The sequence below is a fragment of the Spinacia oleracea genome, chromosome 3 (genome assembly GCF_020520425.1).
Source record: "Spinacia oleracea cultivar Varoflay chromosome 3, BTI_SOV_V1, whole genome shotgun sequence".
Classification (NCBI taxonomy): Eukaryota; Viridiplantae; Streptophyta; class Magnoliopsida; order Caryophyllales; family Amaranthaceae; genus Spinacia; species Spinacia oleracea.
Window position 1 is genome coordinate 145,049,202 of NC_079489.1, and position 11,502 is coordinate 145,060,703.

General features: G+C 38.0%; 1 protein-coding gene across 1 annotated transcript; it reads right to left on the bottom strand.

The window, feature by feature from the left end:
• Positions 1–543: 543 nt before the first annotated feature.
• On the bottom strand, positions 544–1,316 carry LOC110795519 (uncharacterized). The gene is made up of 2 exons (XM_056839758.1): positions 1,164–1,316; positions 544–1,092 (listed from the first exon to the last, which is right to left on the bottom strand). Exons 1-2 carry the CDS (start codon positions 1,314–1,316, stop codon positions 544–546), a joined length of 702 nt encoding a protein of 233 aa, XP_056695736.1.
• Between the last annotated feature and the right edge of the window lie 10,186 nt (positions 1,317–11,502).

Genomic DNA, 11,502 nt, shown 5'->3' on the forward strand with positions numbered 1-11,502 from the left:
CTGTGAGTGGGTTGTGGACATTAAAAGACATATGAGAGTTTAGGGTTCATTAGTCACAATCAATGTTCCTTAAGCTCACATAAAATTATAATAACTCTACTGTCATGTCCAAATTCACTCAAGGTCCATCAGGTAGGCCGACTCTTGGCTCTAATACGCTCGATTCTCTAGCAAAACTCACCTCCATAACAGATATAGATCGAGTAGAAGGAACATATGTCTGAATGAAACTAATGACCTTAACCCACAAACGAATACACAAGAAATACATGGCAAACCAACTATAAAGGAATACATAAAATATTTGTAGTACCCAGCTCAATTCAAAGTGAAAATACATATTGCTTCTAAAATTACCATTTTTGGTCTGTATATTGTCCTGTCTAATCTTATGTTCTTTCTGCATTTGGATTAGTTTTTTGATGGATTAATTAATTTTTAAATAGTTTAGAAAAAAAAACTGGCTTTACAGAAGCTAATAACAAATACATCGATTGAAAGGAAATTTTAGACTAATCGCCCGAGAAGATAAAAACAAACAAATCAATCAATTCCCCGTTTTTGTCTTGGATATTGTTTGTTACTGAGCATGTGTGTGTCTCCACCAAATACAACAAGCTTGCCGCCAAAGAGGGCATCTGGGTTGCACAAGTCCCGGAGAAGCAAATCCAAGGACTCGACATTCTCTTTCTTTTCCATTGAAGCTTCGTCCCAGATGATTAAAGTTGTTTCTTTTATTAATGCGGCAAGGCTTCCTTGTTTTGGAACATCACAAGCTAAGGAAGATTCTGAATCAACTAGTATTTTGAACCTTGAATGGGCAGTCCTTCCAGAAGGGATGTTAGATGCAGTAATACCCGACGTAGCAGTTGGAAGAACGATCTTCTTCATTAGACAAACCTCTGCATAGAGTGCATTGTACAAGAAAGTTTCCCCGGTGCCACCAGGGCCATCAATGAAAAATGCACAAGGTTCCCCTCTTATGACATGGTCAATGATACAGTCAAATGCTTGTTGTTGTGTCGGGTTCAGCCTATCACGACAACTAATGCATTCTTGAGGTATTGGCGCATCAAGTGCATCGATGATATCCTTTGTTCTTGTGAATATAATATTTTAAGCGACTTACCCATTGCCTCTAAATATTGTTCGATTGATCTCACTGTGAGTTGCTTGACCAGATTTTTTGAACTCGGAAAATGGTGTCTATAATCTTGAGAGATGGCAGCATAGTATTTAAGCCACATTGCAGTTGGATCACTTGGTTGGTAGAAGATCAGAACAGTTGCAAAGAGGCGGCATAAAGCAGGGGGCATTTAGACTTCATATGCTTCAGACAAGCAGAGATCAACGACATTATCCTCTTCAAGAAGTTTGAGTTTGAGAGCTGCCTCTTCAAACGTTGCGCACCTGTGGCCATCGATAGTCAAGAGATCCGTAAAAGACTTCGGCCCAGGCACATGTGTAAGAAGCAATCTCAAATAGTACCGCTCTCCTTCAGCCGGAGCTACAAATGCCAACCTACCGATAACAACCACTTTGTTCTTCCTTTTTAGCCACTGCTTGTTAGAAGCATCCCATCTATAATGTTCAGGAAATTGACCATACCGGTATCCTGTCCCACCAAGCATACCAGAATTTATTTTGAAAATTCAGTCAGAGGAGTGCGCGCTCTTTTTTCACTTGCAATAATCGCATCAAGATGATGATGAGGCTTGACCTGGACAGTTTGCATGTTAGGCAAATGAACTTGAAGGGGCAGGACAGCTGGATGCATTTCAAACAGGTCGAAACCAAAGATTCTCCAAGCAGCTTCACACGGGGAAACCCATCTCCCTGATTGGTACTGGCCTATCTCATCAACAGGTCAAATGGTGTTGTCTTGTGCCACATTGAACATTACCCTAACATGCCCTTTATAGGCGTACTTGTACAGATATTTAACTGCTTGTATGGAAGAGCGAATCTCGACATTTAGATGGCAGTCAAAGAGCGAAGAAAGGTATGGATTATATGGGATAATCCATCCGTTATCCAAAGTAGCCTTGCCAATGGAGAATACTTCACCTGTAGCCCTTCTTTTATACATCGGATAACCATCAGTTGTATTTGTGGTTTCAGTTGTGAACTATTTAGGGTATCCGGATTTACGAGAAGTCTTGTTGCCTCGCCGTGTCATGCAAGGACACTGAGGGTTCAGGTGTCCACAAGGCCCATGAACCATGTGCTTTAAAATAATCTTTCGCAGACGATGATCACTTGGGGAAGGTACCTCTGCACATACGAATTTGTCGAAGTCAGAAGGAGACTTGATCTTGAAATCGAGCTTCAAAATGACGAGGAAGTGAGCATGACGCAACCCCCTTTTTAGGAACTCAACTACATAGTGAAGGAAATAATGCCCTTGGTCCAAGTATGCATTCTATGTTAAATCTAATAAATGCGGTTCAGTATTAATTAACAAGTTAATAATTCAATGAGATCAAGTGAGCTGAATGCCTAGCTAGAGGCCGCTTCAGTTCAAGTGGAATTAATGATATTAATCCATAGCTTACTCTTGACTGAACCCGTAGGGTCACACAAATAGTACGTAAACGGATCAAGTATTTAATGGCATTAAATACTCTATCTATGGATATTCGGAATCGACGGATCTTGGTTTCAGTGGGAGCTGAGATCGTCACAAGAAAGAAATGAATACTCCGGAAACGATGATATTGCCGGAAACAGAAATATGGATCGTATCGGAAATATAAATATTATCCAAGTCGTAGATGTTGCCGGAAACGGAAACATGGTACGTATCGGAAAATATTATCGGAAATGGAAATATTGCCGGAATCGGAAATATTGCCGGAAACGGAAATATTGTCAGAATCGGAAATATTATCGGAATCGGAAAATAATTCCGGAAACGGAAATATTAAATATTTGTTAGAAACGGAAATTAATTCCGGAATCGGAAATATTAAATATTGTTCGTATCGGAAATAAATTCCGGAACCGGGAATTTAATCGGAAGCGTATCGTACGAATAAGCATCGGACGAGGCCTGCCGGACGAAGGCCCAGCACGAAGCCAGGCCATCGCCCAGCAAGCCAAGCGCGCCACACGAACAGCCAAGGCCACGCCAGGCCCAGCGCAAGGCCAGGCCCAGCAGGCCATGGCAGGGCGCGCAGCGCGCGCAGCAATGGGCTGCGAGCTGTGCTGCTGCTCGCGTGGGCTTGTGGCTCGCGTGGGTCGAGCGGTCGTGTGGGCAGTGCGCGAGCATGGCCTGCACGCTCGTGGGTCATGCTCGTGTAGAGTTTGTGTTCACATACGAAACCTAAATTGTGTAGGATTTGTTTGATGATTAAATTCCTAATCCTAAAAGGATAAAATTAATTAGTTAGAGTCCTACTAGGATTCTAGTTTAACTAATTAGTATCCTAATAGGATTCCAGTTCCTTTTCCAAACCTCTATAAATAAGGGCCTAGGGTCATTATTTGCGGGTACGATTGAAGTATTCCAAGGGTAAGTTTTTGAAAGAAAAATCAGCCATACACTTGCAAACACATAGCCGAAATTCCTAGTAACCTTAAGGGCGATTCTAGTTGGTCTAACTTGAGGCGGATCCGGACGTACTGTGGACTATCTACGGAGGGACGACATTTGGAGTCCTAAAGACTTGTTCTTGTTCGGTTCGGGCGCAGCTAGGGAAGGCACGCTACAACATGTATGCATCAATTCTATGCTAAATGATTATGTGAATATAATATGCTTTCCTGGCTTTATGGTTTTTCCGCATGATTTATGAATTGTCATATGTATCATAACCTAACAGTGGTATCACGAGCCTCTTATTATTTTCATAATCTAAATTGCATGAACATGGTTAAATATTACAAATTTGCAAGAATTAAAAGGGGTGATTAATTTTCGTAATTGTTAATTAATTGCAAATTGCGTTTATTTAATTATACGTACGCAGTTTTTCGGCAGTTTCTTCGTTACTCAACCAAATCGAGTGATTTTTGAGTCAATTCCGCATGTAAAAGGCATTCTAAAATTTTGACAAAAAATTTATTTTTCGGCCGAACCCAGAATTCTCAAATTCGAAGCCTAACTATGACTTTTCGGAGGTTTTAGTTTTTCGAATGCAAAATTTCGTAAATTTAAGATGTTAAATTAAATATTTGCGATTCTTATTGATAAATCTTGAATTTTTGATTGACCTACTGTATATGTTTAACAAGTTTGAATGCCTAGCCTTGTTAATTATGCAATCTAATTTGTAATTATGATTAATTTGTTGAAAATTGGAATAATTTAGAATTAATTTGATTTTCATAATTAGTTATAATTTAATTAGATACCTATGATTAAAAACCACCATAAAAATTGTAAATTTATGTTAAATTTTAAATTTTTATGACCTAGACTTGAATCCATGTTAATCGGAAATCAATTAAATAATAAATTTTCGATTTTTCGCCCTAAAATTATGAAATTAATATTATTTATTAATTTGTCATTAATTTGGAATATAAATTTTTAATTTTTATGCGATTCGCTCATATAACTTGCACGCAAAAAGCAATGGACGCTACGTGTTACCCTTAAGGGGTGTTGTATAGTGCGGGCATGCGACGACGAGCAAGGGAGCTCGTCGCCCATGCGGTACGAATGCAGCGAGCAAGGGCATGGTGCACGAGCACAAGGCAGCAGCCATGCCTTGTGTCGTGGGCTGTGAGCAATGGGCGCATGGGCAAGGGCGAGAGCAAGGCACGAGCAGTCGCGTGTGGGCAGCAAGCGTGCTGCGCCACAGCGCGCACTGCCTCGCGCAAGCGCACGGAGCCTCACGCGCAGCAAGCGCATGTGTACATGCGACGAGCGTTGCGCCCAGCGATGGCGTGCAGCGTGCTTGTTGCGACGTGCGACGAGCGCTGCGCCCAGCGATGGTCAGCAGCATGCTTGTTGCGACGAGCGCTGGCGCGCACCTTGCGATGGGGAGCAGCAGCGATGCGACGCAGCGCATGGGCTGCGCGCACATGGCCATCGATGGCTGTGTGCGTGTGGCCCATGGGCGTGCGTTGCGATTAGATCGTTTTAAAATTTTAATTTGAAATTTTCAGTTTACGTAATTTTAATTAATTTTAAAATTCATAATTTAAATTATTTTCTTGGATTTTAATTTTGAATATTGTAATTATAATAAATTTTATTTATTCTAATTATTTTACTAAAATTAAAATCATGAATTAATTTAAATACGACTGAAATTAAATTAAATTTATGGATTCAATTATAAATTTATATGAGCTTTAAATTTTAATTATATTTGTATGTTTTCGGTTAGACTAGAAATACATGTTTATGTTTAAAATTAGTAAAGCATATGAATTTATTGGTTTAAGTGGGAGCCCTTTTTCGTCATATACTCTTGATTAGGTCTACAAATCCTTAAGGTTAAAACAACTTGATTTGAATTAATAAGGACTGAATAATTTGTAGATTATTGGTGCCCTTGATTAATTGATGCAAATGTTTATGTGATGCATAATGTGTTTTACTAACCAGCTATGTGGGCCATTCATGATAATGAATGGGTGAATGGTATATATTGCATATGTACTGTTTTGCAGGTTATGAAGTGACTAGTATGGCCCAAATAGGATAAAAAATATGGTCTGCGTACCATTAATTTGAATGTAATTGGTCTAAAGTACCAAAGTTGTTTTTCAATTCAAATATGGTCTGCGTACCATCAAATAGTTGTAATTAGTTTTAATTATAGCTTATTCTATTTGAAGAAAATGGTGCCTCCCACGGAGATTTTCAAGACGGACTTTGAAGTTAAAGCTTCAAGATGAAGTCGGGCCATACTAGATCACATTTATCTTATGCATGTTTTAAGTTATTTATTGCTTTTAAATATGTCTTAAAATGCATGAGATCAAAGCTTGATTATGTTGCATGATTAAGGATTGTAGTTCACTTAAAATCTAACCAACATAGTAAGAGCCTTAAGTTCCAAACTTAAAAATTGAGTTAAAAGGTGTCATGCCAAAATATACACTTGCTTGGATATCCTTTACATCAATCTAGTAATAGTTTTCGCTCAGCGAGGTGTTACTTATGAAGGAAATAATGCCCTTGGTCCAAGTATGCATTCAATGTTAAGTCTAATAAATGCGGTTCAGTATTAATTAACAAGTTAATAATTCAGTGAGATCAAGTGAGCTGAATGCCTAGCTAGAGGCCGCTTCAGTTCAAGTGGAATTAATGATATTAATCCACAGCTTACTCTTGACTGAACCCGTAGGGTCACACAAATAGTACGTAAACGGATCAAGTATTTAATGGCATTAAATACTCCATCTATGGATATTCGGAATCGACGGATCTTGGTTTCAGTGGGAGCTGAGATCGTCACAGGCAAGAAATGAATACTCCGGAAACGATGATATTGCCGGAAACGGAAATATGGATCGTATCGGAAATATAAATATTATCCAAATCGTAGATGTTGCCGGAAACGGAAACATGGTACGTATCGGAAAATATTATCGGAAATAGAAATATTGCCGGAATCGGAAATATTGTCGGAAACGGAAATATTGTCTGAATCGGAAATATTATCGGAATCGGAAAATAATTCCGGAAACGGAAATATTAAATATTTGTTCGAAACGGAAATTAATTCCGGAATCGGAAATATTAAATATTGTTCGTATCGGAAATGAATTCCGGAATCGAGAATTTAATCGGAAGCGCATCGTACGAATTAGCATCGGACGAGGCCTGCCAGACGAAGGCCCAGCACAAAGCCGGGCCATTGCCCAGCAAGCCAAGCGCAACAACCACACGCCAAGCATGCGACCAGGCCCAGCGCAAAAGCCAGGCCCAACCGAAGCTTGGGCGCGCGCGCGGGGCTGCGACGAGTGGGCTGGCGCTGTGCGTGGGCCGCAAGGCCTGCGTGCGGTGCTAGCGTATTACTCGAAGTGTGTTACTCGAATCCTAAAGCGTATAGAATTCGTTTAATGATTAAATTCCTAATCCTAAAAGATAAATTAATTAAATAAGAGTTCCACTAGGATTCTAATTTAATTAATTCGTATCCTAGTAGGATTCCAATTCTCTTTCCATACCCCTATAAATATGTGGCCTGGGTTCACAATTTATAACGAGTTTTCAAGTATTCAAAGTGAGTTTTTGAGAGAAAAATTCAGTCACATACCTTGCCTAAAAGTGCCGAAATTATTAGTACCTTAAGGGCGATTCTAGTTGGTCAATCTTAAGGCGGATCCGGACGTGCTGTGGACTATCTACGGAGGGACGACACTTGGAGTCCTAAAGACTTGTTCTAGTTCGGTTCGGGCGCATCTAGGGAAGGCACGCAACAAAGAGTATGCTTCTAGACTATGCTATATGATTATGTGTAAATAATATGTATTCCTGGCTTAATGGTTGTTTCCGCATGATTTATGAATTGTCATATGTATCATACCCTTACAGTGGTATCAGAGCCTCTTATTATTTTCATAATCTAAATTGCATGAACATGGTTAAATATTACAAATTTGCAAGAATTAAAAGGGGTGATTAATTTTCGTAATTGTTAATTAATTGCAAATTGCGTTTATTTAATTATACGTACGTAGTTTTTCGGCAGTTTCTTCGTTACTCATCCAAATCGAGTGATTTTTGTGTCAATTCCACATGTAAACGGCATTCTAAAATTTTGACAAAACCAATATTTTTCGGCCGAACCCAGAATTCTCAAATTCGAAGCCTAACTATGACTTTTCGGAGGTTTTAGTTTTTCGAATGCAAAATTTCGTAAATTTAAGATGTTAAATTAAATATTTGCGATTCTTGTTGATAAATCTTGAATTTTTGATTGACCTACTGTATATGTTTAACAAGTTTGAATGCCTAGCCTTGTTAATAATGCAATCTAATTTTTAATTATGATTAATTTGTTGAAAATTGGAATAATTTAGAATTAATTTGATTTTCATAATTAGTTATAATTTAATTAGATACCTATGATTAAAAACCACCATAAAAATTGTAAATTTATGATAAATTTTAAATTTTTATGACCTAGACTTTAATCCATGTTAATCGGAAATCAATTGAATAATAAATTTTCGATTTTTCGCCCTAAAATTATGAAATTAATATTAATTTATTAATTTGTCATTAATTTTAAATATAAATTTTTTAAATTTTATGCGATTCGTTCATAACTTGCACACACAAAGCAATGGACGCTACGTGTTACCCTTAAGGGGTGTTGTATAGTGCGGGCATGTGACGACGAGCAAGGGAGCTCGTCGCCCATGCGGCACGAATGCAATGAGCAAGGGCATGGTGCACGAGCACAAGGCAGCAGCCCTGCCTTGTGTCGTGGGCTATGAGCAATGGACGAATGGGCATGGGCGAAGGCAAGGCACGGCAGTCGCGTGTGGGCAGCAAGCGAGCTGCGCCACAACGCGCACTGCCTCGCGCGCAGCGAGCGCAAGCTCGCGTGCCACGAGTGCTGCGCCCAGCGTCGATGCCGCGCGCAGCGAGCGCTGGCTCGCACCAAGCGAGCGCTAGCGAGCGCGCACAGCATGCGCTGGCGAGTGCACGAAGCGAGCGCTAGCCCGCGTGCAGCGAGTGCTAGCGAGCGCGCGCAGCGAGCACATGCTCGCGTGCATCGAGCGCTGGCGCGCGCGCAGCGAGCACCAGCTCGCACGATGGCTTGCGAAGGGTAGAAGCAGCAGCTATGCGACGCAGCGCATGGGCTGCGCGCACATGGCCAGCGATGGCTGTGTGCGTGTGGCCCATGGGCGTGTGATGCGTGAGGTGTTTGCGTTGCGATTAGATCGTTTTGAAATTTTAATTTGAAATTTTCAGTTAACGTAATTTTAATTAATTTTAAAATTCATAATTTAAATTATTTTCTTGGATTTTAATTTTGAATATTGTAATTATAATAAATTTTATTTATTCTAATTATTTTACTAAAATTAAAATCATGAATTAATTTAAATACGACTGAAATAAATTAAACTTTTTGGATTCAATTATAAATTTATATGAGCTTTAAATTTTAATTAAATTTGTATGTTTCCGGTTAGACTAGAAATACATTTTTATGTTTAAAATTAGTAAAGCATATGAATTTATTGGTTTAAGTGGGAGCCCTTTTAGTCATAAACTCTTGATTAGGTCTACAAATCCTTAAGGTTGAAACAACTTGATTAGAATTAATAAGGACTGAATAATTGGTAGATTATTGGTGCCCTTGATTAATTGCTGCAAATGTTTACGTGATGCATAATGTGTTTTACTAACCAGCTATGTGGGCTATTCATGATAATGAATGGGTGAATGGTATATATTGTATATGTACTGTTTTGCAGGTTATGAAGTGACTAGTATGGCCCAAATAGGATAGAAAATATAGTCTGCGTACCATTAATTTGAATGTAATTGGTCTAAAGTACCAAAGTCGTTTTTCAATTCAAATATGGTCTGCGTACCATCAAATAGTTGTAATTAGTTTTAATTATAGCTTATCCTATTTGAAGAAAATGGTGCCTCCCACGGAGATTTTCAAGACGGACTTTGAAGTTAAAGCTTCAAGATGAAGTCGGGCCATACTAGATCACATTTATCTTATGCATGCTTTAAGTTATTTATTGCTTTAAATATGTCTTAATTATGCATGAGATCGCGGCTTGATTATGTTGCATGATTAAGGATTTTAGTTCACTTAAAATCTAACCAACATAGTAAGAGCCTTAAGTTCCAAACTTAAAAATTGAGTTAAAAGGTGCCATGCCAAAATATACACTTGCTTGGATATCCTTTACATCAATCTAGTAATAGTTTTCGCTCAGCGAGGTGTTACTTATTGGTCCTAAAGGGGCAAGGTACACAAATAATTGTGAGTACATGTTAGTTTTGGTAAAACTCAACGATATAAGTAAGGAGTCCTTTTATGTCGTGGCAAAATCGATAGGTTTACCTAATAAGTTCTTAGACGTACCTATCAACCAAGAATAGTTTCTAGACTATTAGCAAAAGGCTTTTGCTTACCTAAGATGTTTTAGGATTAAGTCGACAAACTGTGCTTAGTTCTTCAATGATTTTAGGGTCTTGGAATCATTTTATTCACACCTGCCGGAACACATAATTCGAATAAAATGCTAATGACTTGTTGAAATTGCATGATTGCTTTAATTTTCAAGTTATTACTCATGATAAATGTTTAGACTTTGCATGCTTCAATGTATGTTTTAATTATTGTTTATAATTAAATATCTTGCACTGCAGTAAATCCTTTTAGAAAGGTAACAGTAAATTTCCTCGATTGGTAGTGAATCCAAGAACGATTCACGGAAATGAGAGAAAATGAGGAATTTAAAATGTACGTTTCTTTTAGCGACTTTTATGGTTGTTTTCGAATATCAAAATCGAATGGCAAACCAATTGGTGCTTGTGAATTCAAAATACAATGTAGTTTTGAGATCATAAAGCATTGAGTTTAAACGGTCAGCTTTACCAATGGTTAACAACCTAAAATATTTTTTTTTCCATTTAATTCTCGAATGAGTCTAGTCCCTAGACATTCGAGTAGATCGATGCTTAGAGAACTTTAGAAGCTTCTAGTAAGATCATCTAGTTGAAACAAAATATTCAACATAAATTAAAATGGTAAAGAACCTTGTTGGTGACATTGGACATGTCTAACAAAGTATAAAAGTCAACACTAAAGAATTCAATTCTTAAGACTATAAGAAAGGGTACAAGAAATAGGAAAACAAGGAACAAATGAAAGGAGTTTACGATTCCGTTTCTACCTATAAGTTTACGTTTAAAGAAAAGTGACCTAGCAATCAAACTTCCTTGGTATCATATACCGCTTGAGGTTCTTACTTCGGTAATAACTCAAACAATGGAAGCTAGGCTACACTAATGGCCTACAAGTGGGAAATGAAGCATGGCAATGCTACATTAGTTGTAGGGTCATCTAGTTTGTTTTAAGTCCTTTCAAGGCTGGAACTTAATGGCTATTTTGTTCCATAATCAGCATACCTAAATTTCTGTTTCAAACACAGAAAAACTCACATTCAGAAAAACAAAAACAATGTTTGTTTGTTTATTTGAATGAAATGGTCATTTACGGGTTGAGTCAATATGCTTGATTAAAACAAACAACTCTTTAACAATAAGAACTTTACTAGGTTCAAATCAATCTCTTGATTTGATTTCCACTAACCTTTAGCATTGTTGCTTAGACCATATCAACAAGTTAACATTCATAAGCTCTATTTTGATGGACTTTTGAAAGTTGATTGATTTCTAGATCAATTCAAGACAAGCTAGTCTTACTTGTTGAAAGTAACAAAAGATATGAACTATTGTTAGAACGCCTAGACAATAGAGTTCAAAGCTAAAGAAAGATTTTATGACTTTATTATTTCACATGGATTTGAGTGAATATAGGTTTATTTACTCAAATG

Bases quoted from the DNA above. Each gene is read 5' to 3' on its own strand.
- LOC110795519 (XM_056839758.1), bottom strand. From the start codon at position 1,316: ATGCCCCCTGCTTTATGCCGCCTCTTTGCAACTGTTCTGATCTTCTAC. The intron at 1,093-1,163 runs GTGAGATCAATC...ACAAGAACAAAG, and splicing joins ATCTGGTCAAGCAACTCACA to GATATCATCGATGCACTTGA.